This window comes from Phodopus roborovskii, unplaced genomic scaffold (genome assembly GCF_943737965.1).
Source record: "Phodopus roborovskii unplaced genomic scaffold, PHOROB, whole genome shotgun sequence".
In the NCBI taxonomy this organism is placed as follows: domain Eukaryota; kingdom Metazoa; phylum Chordata; class Mammalia; order Rodentia; family Cricetidae; genus Phodopus; species Phodopus roborovskii.
The window spans coordinates 31,221,868-31,237,126 of record NW_026126511.1 but is presented as its reverse complement, the minus strand read 5'-3'; the positions used below and the strand labels follow the sequence as shown (position 1 = coordinate 31,237,126).

Here is a 15,259-nt window from a genome sequence, read left to right as displayed (position 1 = left end):
TGAGATGCAAGGGTTTTGAAAAATATGCTGATTAAATAATACCATCCCTTTAGTGCATCTAAGTATTTTGGGGCCATAAATGGTGGTCAACGTCGTCCCCGTTAAAGGCTCAAATAACCAAAATCTTACAAAACACGTGGTCTGTTCTCAATCACGATTGTACTACAGTGCCTGCTGCACTGAGTCAATAATCTCACTCAAAACTTTTCTATTCTCTCTCCAGGTACTTGTTAATTTCACCAACACAGTTACTTTATGTTTTTACTTTTATTTTTTGTTAATGTTTGGTGATGCAACAATAGTTCCTAAACTGATCAAGTTAATCTCTCATAGATCTGTGAAAGGTTATTGTTTTTGTTTCCACTTCTTTACTTGCAACATGTTCTCTCTAAACTCCCTTTCAGCGCTATTCATCCTGTGAATTGAAGATCAAATAGCATCTTTTGTATAAATTCCTTCATGGTATTATCATCTACATCATTCTGAAGATTTCTGTGCCTTGGAATTACTATGACACAGTTCAAAACGTAATTGTTCATGAATCACTTCCTTTATGCAGAATTCAAATCTACTACACACTTTCTTGAAATTTAAAATTCATTGGGGGATGAGTTAAAATGTCATAAACTTGTGAATTTAAAAGTGGTTCACTTGCCATAAACCACTACTTGTTATAACACCTAGACACAAAATAGTTGCTTAATACAATGATACATAATGACTCGTTAAGCACAAAATTTTTAAAGAGATTGGAGAAGCACACAGAGCTCACAGAACCTCTATATTGAAACACTGGGACTGCATTGTTTTGCTTTGGTGGTTCTGCAAAAATCGTTTTCTCAAAGCATATGCAAACCTGTGTCATTGTACAACACTAAGTGTTAGAGCCAGTTCTCCTAAGGGTGCCTGTTAGAAAAGAGATGGACCCATTTAGCTGTGCCTTCACATCCAAGCATCTGCTGGTGCCCCAGGTGATAATTGTGACTACATAACAGGACTGAGGTAGGAGGGCAACTAAATTTTAAATGATAACCTCAGAGAGGTATGTCTTGGAACACACTTATATTTGTGCCATAAATTTCCACCGTGTGCTTTAGAATCTTATTGTTTCATATACCAAGTGCTTTGATATCAAATTTCCTTATATTGTTTTGTACTTGTTCCGTAACATAAATTTCATTTCAATTTATCTCAGCTTTCCTTCATCTCTGGGCATTTGCTATGCATTATCAATATATATTCCAAAAAATGCCACTCTGATAGGCATTTTATTATGTCCAGGAGATCACAGACACTTAAAACCATCCCTGAAGGTGAGCAGGTGCATTGAATAATAAGTGCTACTGCTCCAAGCAGCTCCAAATACCCCACTGTGATTGGATTCACTTGGATGATATAGGCCAGTGGTTTCCGGTATCTGAATGCATCCATGGCAATGCATTTTGAAGCATTGTGCAATGCAGATGCACACTTGAGGATTGGTACTTCAGTGTGCCCATGCTTTGACTATTTGATGGTATTATAATAACCTCCTCTTTAAAATGTGCTCTTGGCCTATCTAGAGCAGATAGAATGGCATCTCACAACTAAGATAAAGTCTGGTAGCTGCCTTGGCTGTGCATTCAAAGAAACTACAAGTGCTTCTTTCATTGTATTCTTTTAGTGTGAATTTTGCTTTTAAATTCTTGTCATTTATAATTATTATAAATAATTAAATTCAATGTTTCTAATATCAAGGATTTTTTCCCTATGAAATCACTGCAGTGTAAACAGGTACCTTCTCTAATGAGTATACTGTAACAAGATATTTTATTTATTGCATCAAAATTAAAAGCAAGACAACATCTCAGCTCCGCCTATAAGTAATATACCTCCTTGTGCTCAAATGAGAAACATGAGAAATAAAAAGCAGTGGATAAAAGATTGTCTAGCTAAGTAAGTAATTGGTTTTCCCACATCACAATTTTCCATTCCCATTCTCCTTTTCACTTGCATAATTTACACACCATGTTTTTTAAAAGGTAGTTAAAATAAAGCAAGTGAGCTGTGAAAATCCTTGTTAAGAAATATCCTACATCTAATATGACTGCATTATCAGAATATTCATTTTTCATACTGAAAAGGAAAAGAAAAGTTTTTGAGGCAACATATCGTTACTTCATATTTTTCAGAACAATATTGAAAGTAAAATCTGTATTCCATTCACAGGCAGGAAGGATGAAACCAGGTTTATTTTTATCAAATACTCTAGTAAATGGGGTCACATAAGTTATAACTGGAATTAATTTGTATGCATATGTGTAGTTAAGATCCCAGTTGTTTGTAATGACTCATATCATCACCACAAGCTCTAGGGATTTGCAGAATGGCAAAGGGAAGTAAATGAATAATAACAGTGAAAATAAAAAAAAAAAACAAAAAAAAACCTGACTGTTTATGGTAGAGAAGTGTCATTTCACAGGATGTTGCAAGTCATACCAACTCAGTGAAAGAAAAATCGCTTCATTAGGTTTGTTAACTGTATTCTAACAAGATTCCTAAGTTGACTGTGATACTTCTTTCTTATTTATGTATTTATTTATCTTATTTTACATATAGATCCCAGTTCCCTCTCCTTCCCTCCCTCTTTCCCACCCTCCCATGACACCAGACCACCCTCCCATCCCATTCCACCCCAATCTACAAGAAGGGTGATGACTTCCAGGAGGGGGTCAACAAAATCTGTCAAGTCATTTGGAGTAGGGACCAGGCCCTGCCTCCTGCCTCTAGGTTAAGAGAGAATCCCTCCATGAGGAATGTGATCCCACAGTCCTTTTGTGCATCAGGGATACATCCCAGTTCCACTGTCAGAGGTCTCTTAGACTGCTCAGGCCTTCTAACTGAGACCCATGTTCAGGGGATCTGAGTCAGTCCAATGCTGTATTTCCAGCTACCAGTCTGGAGGCCCATTAGCTTCCCCTTGTTCTGATCAGCTGTCTCTGTGGGGTTTTGTAGCCTGGTCTTGTCCTCCCTCTCTGTATCTGGCATTCGTGGTGATACCTTTATTTTTGAATATAAGAATACATTTGAAGAAATTGCAGTGTGTTTTGCTCTTAGAAAAGCATGTACATTCTGCCATGTGCATTTATGTATAGGTACTGTATATAGAAAAGGGAAGCAGCAGGGCAGTGTAAGAAACTGTATGTCCTGATTTGCAGTCAAAAGTTTTGTTTTGTTAAGGCTTACAAGTAGAAGAGAATCTGAGATGCACACTATGTTTAAATTCTATGGAAATACTCTAAAAAATACAATGCCACCTGGAAATAGATATCAATGTATATTCCACTTTCCAGACAGCTGATAGGTGTTATGGAAGCTTACAGTGGTGGAATAAGGTAAATTAGAAATGAAAAAGGAAGTTAATGAGAATAAAAATGGACTTCCATTTATAGAGTGATCTGCTTGGAAACAACTCTAATTTTAAGATGTTCTAAGAAACACTACCAACAACTGCTATAATAGAGAAGCACTGTGCCTATTTATAGCTGTTTACAAAACAGAAATAAAAACATCTTGTTGTTAGTCGTAAAACACAGAAGAGTTCTAAATATCCATCCCCAGAGCCACAGCAATGTAGACCTTCCTCACTGATATCCTGATTTATAGACAGATTTACAAACATCTGTGTCACAGACTATGTATGTATGTATGTATATATCCTATATACATATGTATAATTATACATATATTCTATAACATAACCTGTGTGTGTATTTTTTTTAACCTTGTTTTTTGGTCTTTTTTTAAAATTTCATTTTATTTTATTATTTTTTTCCAGAGTTGAGGACTGAAACCAGGGTCTTGTTCTTGTTAGGCAAGCACTCTACCACTGAGCTAAATCCCCAACCCTGTGTGTGTATTTTTAAATAGATCAGAGTGAGAATACTAAATATATGCAAACTCTGATGCTGAAAACTATGTTTTCTCATATATAAGAACATGAAAACCTTGGAGATATCAAATAAATCTTAAGCTAAGATCAGGGAATTCTTTGACATCCTCTACTACTACTTTCCTAAGTGGTAACAAGTTAGTTGCTAGGTACTTTTTCCCAGGTGTGCAGTCTACAAGGGAATAAGTTTAAACTTGTGATTTGTGATAAGCTTCTGACTCAGAACAAGACAGAAAGGAATAATTAAATATATTCTCTGAGAGTTAAGTTTTTTTGACTAATTATTCAGCAGGTTTCTTTTATAGTGGAAAAATATACACACATGAATGTGGTGTATCAGAGCCTCATCTGAGGTTTGCAAAACACCTGTTTGACAAGGGCTCACTTTACTTTGCTATACCTTGATAGCTCCAATGTCTTGACTTTTAGTTTTAATGTTCAGAGTGGTTGCTGACACCTTTCACTGATCGTCAGAATGGTTAAGTATGTCTAGTGATGTCCTGCCATTCCAAGATTAAATTTTTAATAAAAAATGCTAAATAATAATGTCCTTTTCCCTAAGACTTCTAAAAGTTGAATTATTTAAATGTGTGTTATTTAGCTATGAAAATATGAACTTATATATAGTTGTTACTGATCTAACCAGTGATTTCACACTCTTAGCTATACATATTGTCTTTGTATGCACATTTCTTTCTCTATTTATTTATTTATTTATCTATGCAAGCTCTTACTATATGGCAAGAGTAAAAGACTGTACTGGCTGTTCTGAAATATATATTCATACTCCCAGTCCAGACTGGGACTGAAATTCAGCATTTCCCCACCTCACCATTCCAAGTAATAAGGCTATAGCCTATAGGCATCTACCACTGAACTTAGTTGAAAATAAATCGAAATACCAAGTAAATGCGTGAAGCTATTTGTTTGTCATGAGATGTTTCCTTGAATTAGATACATAAGAAATCATTGTCAATGTTCAAATTTGTCTTGCTAATTTTTGTTATTGTTGTTTTGTCAGTTTCTGTCAAATGTATTTCCTTAGGGCTCTGTTACCTTTCATAGAATTATCACATTCTTTGAAAGGGTGACCACATGCACTGTAGCAAGGATGACAATAAACGTGAGTTTTTTCTAGGTAATCTTAAATTAGAAGGTAAATTGGATATGACCAATTCTGTTATGTGATCTTCTGCCCAAGGCCTCTCTACTTGTTGATCACAAGCACCAAATCTATATCAATAAAAATAATGTGCTTCTCCTCACTCTCTAATTTTATAATTCTATTATTCCACATGTCTTTTCTTGGATCATTCCTTGTAAGACACAGAGCACAAATTGTTTATCTTATTTAATATCTGTAACACCTGACTGAATACTCTGCATGATTTTCTTTATTATACACACTCAGCGTATTTGAAATGTAAAATATATATGATAGATTGTGCATGTGTCCCCATCTCCCTAGTTGATGTAACTGTGTTTTCAATATACACCTTCATAGGATCCTTCTTTCTCTTTATATTTCTCTATTACTCCTCTACCTTTACCTCTCTCCTTTCCTAACTACTTAGTGTTCTTTCCCATCCCATCTTTTTCTTATTCCTTCTACCCTTCCTTTTAATATTCACTTTCCTTACTTTCAGTTGTTTTAGCTTGTCTAGCTAATTACTCCCTGCGTATAAGCGTGTCTCCTTTTTACCTCCCTATTTGTATGTTTATTTATGTTCTTTCAGAAAGGTTCTACTTATAAATTTCTATCTGAACTGTGACAGTTATAGTTTACTTTGTGCTGATGGTTTCTGCTGTTTATACAAAAATGCCATTCGATTTTCCTCACTGTCTGTGAACTGCTGGCATCAAAATTACGGTCTGATCACAAGGTGAATGGCTTGTAATGTATCATAATCAATACTGAAACTTTACTCGCCTGAATGTGACATAGAAGAATCAAGGAAGAAGCTACAATGTGCGGTTGTGAAGCATAGTCATTGTATGTTGGCAGTTTCAAATTCAGGGTCGATTCACATTTTCTCAAGCCTGCATTAGTCTACCTCTTTCCCTGACCCTAAAGCCATGTTGAGTTCATTCAGTGCTGCTTATTTAAATAGCTGAAATGGAAGTCCAGTCAATACTGAATTACAAAACCATGTCAGCAAAATTAAAAATGAGTGTATTAGTTGTAAATCATTTCAAGATGAAATGCCTAGCTTTAAATGATATGAAGCACTCACACAGTCATATGATGGCCATTCAGATTAGTTAACAGAAATTCCTGATGCTGAACCACTAAGACATTAGAAGTACATTTTAATCTCAGCTCTTATTTAAATACGTAACAAAGCATCCTAAAACATTCCGGTGGCCCAGGTTCTTCTCTAGTAGTTCTTGTTCCTCTTGTTCCACATGCAGAGACTGTGATACCCTATTGGTGCCTGCTTTACATAGTAAAGTTAAAAGATAGCACTGCATTTATTCCAAGGAAAATATCTCACTAAAAAAATGGCAACTTAAATTAGACATACGCAAACAAAATACATTTTAAAATTCACAAGTATAAATCATGCATGCTATGAGATATCATAATATTTTGTCTTGTCAAGGTGCTCTGATACTCGGTATAATCATAATTATTTCATGGCTCAAATTTCTTATGGTAAAAATGTTTGAGGGTATGTTTGGTTGACTGATAAGAATTCTCTGTGGGCTTTAAATATAAAAATCAAATGTTTTGTGTGACTTTGGAAAACTAACACATAAATTATTTTATACTTGCTATTTCCTGTGTCAAATGTATTGTTTGTAGACTTGTCTTTCCTTTCAGAGCACACCATTTATTTGTAAGGATCATCTAGCATCAATTAAAAGGCAATCCCTAAGAGCCTTTAAATGTGTAGGGAATTATACTCCCATCACATGTAGGTGAATTGTAAATGCACCTCTTCTCCTAGTAGGAGTCCCTGATCTAAATGCATCATTAAACGAAAAGGAAGCAACCATTCATAGAAGGAACAACTGAGAAGATGTAATTCAAAGATATGGTGGAAAATGTTGGGGCCAATAGGAAGTTCATAGCATCACAGCAAAGGCATTTTGCTTAATGTGTCCTCTTCAGTGTCTTTAAAGTAGTAATCATTAGATCATGCTTTATATAGATTCCCCATTCCTCTATTGGCAAAAGAGAGAAGTGCAAATTCTCACAGAAAACATTGCTTAGGGTAGGAAACTATAAAGTGCCATTATTCTGAACTATTCCTGTTGAGCAAATCTATTTTCACGTACTTACACCAATATAAAAAACTTTAAGTGAAAGAAATTGATAGTAAGATTCATATGCATATATAATAAATCAGGAAAGTGCCCTTTTGACGAGCTTATTCAAAATACAGTCTGATAGAAAAAGAAATTCTATTTGCTTCTCTCAGTAGGGAAAAAGGCAGTACAGAAAGTAACACTTTTAATTTCATGACTGTCACCAAAATAACATTTACAAATAAATAATGATAAAATATTTTAAAAGCAGCTTAGAATTTATTATGGAAATTTGTGGTCCACTGTTTACCTGTTATTTGATTTAACAAACAAATCCTGACCATCTTTTTTGACGTTCACTGTTTCCAGGTCAGGCTACATAGAACAAAGACTAAGTTTCCTATGGGATTAAGTAACAGTGATGCTGTCTTCCATAGAGAATCATTCTCCAGTGACCAGTTTTTACTTCTTCCCAGGCTAGGGGAATTCGTTAATATCTGGAGAATAGACTTAAATAAAACCATTGTCTCAACCAGCAGGTTTATGCAACCATCCTGAAACGTTTTAATTATTGTTTTCTTTCCTTTTTAATTAAGAGACCAGAGGTCAAGCAAGCCCATTGAGACAGCTGATCACAGCCTCAAGTAGAAATTTTCAAAGAAACTCTAAGGATTGCTTTTCCCTTTTGTTTTACAGAACCGGAAGAGTGCATTAACTGCACAGATGAGTGCCGAGTGCTTGGTCATTCTGATAGGTGTTGGATGCCACAGTTCCCTGCTGCCAATCAAGCTGAAAACGCAGATTACCGCACAAATCTCTTTGTACCCACAGTTGAAGCTAATGTTGAGACTGAGACTTACGAAACTGTGAACCCCACTGGGAAAAAGACTTTTTGTACATTTGGAAAAGACAAGCGAGAGCACACTATTCTCATTGCCAATGTGAAACCTTATTTAAAAGCCAAACGTGCCCTGAGCCCTCTCCTCCAAGAGGTCCCCTCAGCATCTAGCAGCCCAACCAAGGCATGCATTGAGCCTTGCGCCTCAACAAAAGGCTCCCTGGATGGCTGTGAAGCAAAACCAGGGGCTTTAGCTGAAGCAAGCAGTTCCTATATGCCCACTGACAGTCAATATCTGTCACCCAGTAAGCAACCAAGAGACCCTTCCTTCATGGCTTCTGATCAGATGGCGAGAGTCTTTGCGGATGTTCATTCCAGAGTCAGCCGGGATTCCAATGAGATGGGAGCTGTGCTGGAGCAGCTTGATCACTCCAATAGAGATCTGGGCGGAGAGTCCGTGGATGCAGAAGAAGTTGTGAGAGAGATTGATAAACTCTTGCAAGACTGCCGGGGAAATGACCCTGTAGCTGTGAGAAAGTGAGGGGGGAACAGCATTGGTGTTTTCTTGTCTCTTCTGTTGATTTAAAAATGGTTCCTCCCGGTGACAACCCATTTTACAGGGATGGAAAAGGACCAATGCTGCTTTAAGGCTTTTAGTGAACATCTGAAGTGCCCACAAGTATGTTCTTTTCACTGCTGTTTCTTTTACAGAAATAACAATGGTTTTGACCAAACTTATATTAGGACAGAATTAAAGACGCTTAAGAATAAACAAGAAAAGAGAGAGAGAAGAAAATGGAGAGCAAAAAAAGGAGGATGAGGAGACAAGTTACCTTTTGACAATCTGTTAGGAAGGTACACAGCGGGAGACTTAAAGTATTTCTAATCATTCTAAGACTGTCCTCTGAGATCGATGCTGACTTAACTGTTTACCTATAAATCTCATACAAAGCAGGGTCATATTTGTTATCTGTGGTGGATTTCTAGCTGACATCACAGGCTTCTACTGAAAGTCCTGAAAAGACCTTGCAGTAGTCCGAGCTACACCAAACATTAACACATATTTGTGGTAAACATTTCTGTATAAAGTACCTGCCAAGCATAGAAACACAAAGACCATTCCATATCATCATCATAAAGCAAAAAAAAATATATATATATATATATAATAATGACAAAACAAAAAATACAACAAAACCCTTGGTCATTTGTAAGACACCTCATGTCGTATAAAAGTTCAATGTAAAAAGATATAGTCTGTGTTGTCCTGAACACATGTAGATCTATTCACGTCATTAAAGAAAAAAAAAATGAAGACTTAAAAATGTGTATACAGCATTTTAGTGTCCAAGTAAGACATAAATGGTGGTGACTATTCTGAATTATGAGTTATCATTGAGTGCTAATACTGAGAGAAAATTAACATGACTAAAATGTCTTATTCATTTTTGGACACTAAAATAGCTCAGGAAAGTAAAAGAAAAGTCTTAGACATAACAAATCACATGACCGTTAATGTGCAGATGTAAGATTCAATGTGTTTACATCAAATGGCATATTTTTATTGATTTATTGCAGATTCTGTGCATATGAGCCAAATTGTTGAGTGTATAAGAGCTATATTGTGTATTTTATTAAATTAATATATAGTTGTGTTGCAAAATATTTGGGCTTATATTGTAAATGGCAAGTGTTGCCTCGGTAGCTGTCGAACTCTATGAGTTTTGTTTTTTTCCTGCTTCCTTTTCCCCATGGAGCGTGGGAAGCAGTGCCTCAGAGCAAAGTCTCTTGTTTAATGTATAGTCTACCAAGTACTACAGTACATAATTCTGTTCAAAATGTGTTCGAGTGAGCTGATGGAACTAACTGAAAGGTCAAAAAGAATACATGTCAGTCATAGTTCTGTGCAAGTCCTTGTAGAAGCTTCAATTAAAGTCATGCTAAATCACAAGAAATACATTTGTACCAATACCTGAAAATTCTTTACCATGTTTTCAATAACACAAAGCTCTGCTGTGTAGATATCATAACATTGATTTGTTCTCAAAAGTACCTTCAGTGGTTCAGGTGTGTGTACACATCATATTACTACTAAACATGGTTTGATGCATGTGTAGTACAAGTGCTGGTTACATGCATTGTGTACTGTATTTCAAGAGGTCTGGGTCTTAACAAAATTTGTTTTCCTTTCTCTCTGTGCTCTTCTGCCTCCTTTTATCGCTGTCCTTTAAGAACAATACCCTTTATTCCATCACTCGATTGCCCCATTTCTCGTAACGTTTAGCAAGTTTCCAACTTACTTCCTTCTTAAGCTAAGACAACTCTAACTTTGGGAATTGGGAAAAATAAAATTAGCACTCACAGAAGTAGTAGCAGATGGAGAAATGCCTTGATTGACATTTTCCTTCAGCATTTAAATTTTGTTTTTGGCATTTAACAGCTTCATGGCAAACAGTTTGAGCCCATACCTTGGAGAACGTGGTGCTCAGTTAAATAAAGGCTGTTTTTGCACTGGAGCAGAAAAAAAAAAAAAGATTATTTACAAACTGGAGAGAATTTGTGCCTTCTTTTCTGGCCACCAAGCCAGTGTAGAAACAGCATAATGTCATAAAATCCTTATACTAAAAACAAAAGGAAAAGCAAAACAAACATTGTGCTAAATTGAGTTTTGTAATTAAAAAAAATCTTCTGGACATATTTCCATCATTTCAGAAAAGTTTTAGATCGTACCTCACTAGCAAAATTGCTTTGCAGGTATGAAGGGGTGACCTCCATCAATCAGCCTTATCCTCCTGAGAACTGCATTTGGTTCTTTATTACAGCCTTTCCACAGCTCTACTCTGGATTTTTTGTTATCTGTAAATGTCTAAATCAGAAAACAAGGGATCTTGTACATGTGAAATCCAATTGACACTATATTTTGAGCAACTTTTGTGTCTACGGCGTGTTGTCTCTGTTCTATAATGTTACTTTTTCCAGGAGACTACAAAATGACTTAGCTTGATAGATGAAAGTTGATGGAAAACTGTTTCCTCTTAGTTTTTCCAAGCTTTGCCTCTCTCTCACTATCCAGATAACCACTTATTAAAATCTAAAGCAGTGTGCAAATGAATTCAACATAAAGAATAAGTTTATTTTTTAAAACTTCTTAATTCTAAGTAACTGGTTGTTCAATGTATTGTGTCTGATGATATTGAAACACCACATGAGTCACAGAATCGCTTGTGCCAATATGTGAGGAATTGACTCGAAGCAGCCACCAGTGATTTATTAGTGTTAGCTGTTTAATACTTTATGTGTATTTACTAGTGATTATTTATTTACAAGGGGTAGTTGGTGGTAGTTCAAGTCTGAACTCTGAGCTTTTATAGTTGAGGGAATCATGCTTTTATTTATCTCCCTGGGACCTGCCCTTGTCACAGAACTCTGGTGCTTGGCTTCCAAGGAAGCCTTTGCGATGCCAAAATCACACCTTTGGGAAACAATGTCTCTAATGGGTGGCACACAATCAGTAGAGTTGAAGGGGTTTCTGGAATTAGAATGCTTTACACACATACACACACACAAACACACACACAAACACATACACACAAATACACACATGATGAAAAATAAAGTCTTTTAATTTTTTAGAGCTCTTTAAGTAAAGGAAAACTACATTTTGGGAAGTTTTAGTTAAGAGACTCAAAATACTGAAAAATGCTTATTGGTGAACTGCAAAAAAATCTTCAGTAATGAAATCATTTCTCCACTTGTTAATAATAAAAATGTTTTCATTGAAGTCCAAAATAGTAAAAATAAAAATCAGTGTTATAATATATCAAAGTAATAGCTGCAGAGAAATGCCTTACGTAATCTCAAAGAAGCTATCATATTGTTTCTTTTCCCAACAAACTTATCCCTATTGCAAGCAACATACAAAGGTTGGACCCTGTTCCGTAGAATTATTGGGTGAGAAATTAATTGTTCACTTCCCTAAATTAACTGAGCTCTTGGAAAATGTGACTTTCCTTTTAAGGATTCAGGTACTGTTCAAAAAACAACAACAACAACCAAAATATGGCACAAATGTAGGAATGAGCAGGTTAAAAGCTGTTTGTTGTCTAATGCAATGGAAGAAGCTGGGGTCAACAAATTGATTGACTAGCACAATATATACCTACTCATTATTGTCTAATTATATTCTTTTGACAAGAGACAACATTTACCAGAGCATTAATTCCATGAGAGTTTTGGCTATCAAGATGTGTTGGTTTGAAACATAATTGAATGAGACCTGATTAAAGTCTGACTCTCCTGGCCCCAGTGTTTTGCAGGTTAGCTAGTTTCATTTATCAGTCCCATCACTTCATAAGGTTCTTCCTGCACCAAGTGATTGGTGAACAAGGACAACAACAACAAAAGCAGCATACATTGTATGGATTTATCTCAACACCTATTGTTTAATGGCTGTGTTTCATATGACCTGTCTGGAAAATGAGAACTCCGAATAAAAAGCTGTTACTAATAGTGGTGTTTCCTTCCCTTGAGTTTATTAACACAATAGTGAAGCAATCCACACTGCATATCACAAAGGACCCTAACCATAATTAGTATGGAAAAGCAAATATGGTATTGCAATTCTTTGCTAATTATCGGTTCTCTTGTAAAATGAGATTTAAAAGTAATTTAATAGTATATGTCATTAGTTTCTAACAGGAATGAATTAACATTTTTTTCAAACACCTTGGATAAATGGGTTAGTCAAATAATTACTATGAAACCATTACCTATGGAGTCTTGTACTTTTCATTATTTACATTTTGTATAACAATAAATTGAAATAAGATCCTGAAACTATACAGAGAAGTCACTCCATAAAACTCCCACTCTCTCAAAGGAACGATAAAGGCATCTGTTTGTAAGAACACTTACAGTAAGTACTTGCTTATTTAAACATTTGCAATTATAAGCCTCTCTTACCATCTCAGGATGTATTTGTTGAACTCATATCTTATGTTCACCCCGGTATTACACTGTTATGGCTGGGTGGTGTCTGGGTTGCAGTCCTGTGCTAAAAACAACTGGACAAGTTTTTATCCACCCAGTTCTTCAGAAAGTACATTGGATTATTCCTGCTATTCATGAGTTACCTCAGACACTCTGTGTTCTTGCTAATTCATAACAGATGACAACTCCTTACAGTTCACACCCACAACATTTTTTCCTCATAGGCAGTTCTGTCTTAAATTTTATGACATCATCAACAACTTTGTTGCATTAATTAGACTTATTAGTACAAATCAAATAATTACTTGTCCACAATTTGATTCATTTATGTTAGACTTTTTGTTTGTTGAACATTAAGCTAGATGCCAGTGACTACAGAAGGGTTCTAAGATATAGAGAAGCAACAAGACAACTATATTTTGCATGCAGAATCTTCACAATTTGTACTTTATGATAGCTATGCACATAGGAATTAACCTGCTCTTTCATAAGAGTGTCAAACACCGTTAGTCTATTCTTCTGTTCATTTTTTCAAAGTGCATGAGAAGGACCAAGGCACTGTACTGCCCATTCAGTCACGTAAATCATGTGGTCAAGGTTGAGATAGAATGGACTAATTCTGGGGAAATGCCCACTTTGGCTATAAAACACTTAGGAGTAGATCATAAGCACAGCTTACAGGAACATTGTCGTATATGACAATGTAATGCAAGTCTCAGAAATTATACCTACTTTTGAAGATGGCAGTACAAAATCTTGAATCATATAGGCTGACTCATGACCCATTAACTAATACATACATACATACATACATATTTTCTTGAGTTACTTTTTGAGCCTATAACCTATTTTGTTCTGAGATATTTGAAGTTTATAGCTTCTAAAATCACACAACTTGCTCAAAAATTTTCAACATTTTAAAGAGGTAAAAACAAATTTTGAACTTTGCTCCATTTCTTGTCTGGGATTTGTCTAAGTAATTGGCATTTGGAGTAGTTTATATGAAAAGTATTCTTACTTCATACTTACTGTGGCACTTTGACCAGTAAGCAAAACTGTTACACACACTTGTCTGATACAGGTACATTCTGGTTCTAAAAGACTTTCTATGTCGCAAAGCTTTAGACAATTAAGAGATTCACTTGGATCTCCAAAGCAGCAGAACACGTCTAAGGACAGCTAGCTAAGATGCCTGCACTTAGGAATAGATGTCTAATTTGAGGGCATAGCACAGATTTTCTCATTTCTAAATTCTTGCAGTATTTTATATCTTCTCTAGAATGCTTGATTTATCATCTGAAAAATTTTTTCCAACTTATGCTGCTAATATGAGTTTTCTCTTAATTCTCCTATTCTTTACTATGTTGATGGTTCCTAAATTGTTTGTGAATAATTTGAAAATGCATTTTGTCTCCAAGAAAATAAAACAAACAAATGAACAAAGAAAAAAGCCAGACACTGGGAGAACTGTAAGCATCATGGTTGTCTTAAGCTAAGCATGGTGGTGTGTCTCTGGCACCCTGATACTTAGGAGTTTGAGGAATGAGATTGAGGAAGTAGGGTGAGGAGTTGCAGGCAGTCCTAGAAGTAGGTGTGTGTGTGTGTGTGTGTGTGTGTGTGTGTGTGTGTGTGTATTGTGGTACCATTTGATGATAGAATATTGAATTGTGTCTGTCTTAATATCATCCTTTCTTTCATTTACAACTTTTTCCCAAGTCCTTCTTTCCTGCAATAAAATAGAATTTAAAGAACAAAAGCATTTTTTTCTAGAATTAGACTTAGAACACAATTATAGAAGACATCAGAACAAATGTTATTGATAATATGTTATCTTTAAAAGTGTTATACAACTTGTGTGTTATTATCTCTCCCCAACAACCCCCCCAAAAAACGAGTTTCTGGTGAATTTGGTATGCATTCACTTGGAAACAATGGTGCAGATGTTCGTTTAATTATGTTAAATAGTGACATTTATATATGCTTAATCAATATTAATATTAATTGATTTCTTAGAAATGATTCAATAGACTCTAGTAATATTAAATTTATAGTACACATATATAAGTGGATGAGAATCTGATAATTTCAAAAGCTATAAGCTTAAAATAAAGAATAAGTCAAGCAGTTACAATAGGGCTAAATAATGCCCATGCATTTGAAATTGACTCTCCTTCATTCTGTCTGATATGTCAGTATGGGTCTCTTCAGAGATCAGATGGAAAGACAGCAATATCATCAGTGCCAATTTC

The 15,259-nt window shown here is 35.4% G+C and overlaps 1 protein-coding gene across 6 annotated transcripts in view; it reads left to right on the top strand.

Annotated features, from left to right (window-relative positions):
* Positions 1 to 12,530, top strand: part of Pcdh17 (protocadherin 17) — an 86,350-nt gene extending 73,820 nt beyond the window's left edge. For all 6 annotated transcript variants that reach the window (XM_051195319.1, XM_051195318.1, XM_051195317.1 and 3 more), the window contains one exon: positions 7,880 to 12,530. In XM_051195319.1, the coding sequence (XP_051051276.1) occupies positions 7,880 to 8,562 (683 nt within the window). In that variant the 3' untranslated portion in view covers positions 8,563 to 12,530. The remainder of the gene's footprint in view (positions 1 to 7,879) is intronic.
* Positions 12,531 to 15,259: the final 2,729 nt, after the last annotated feature.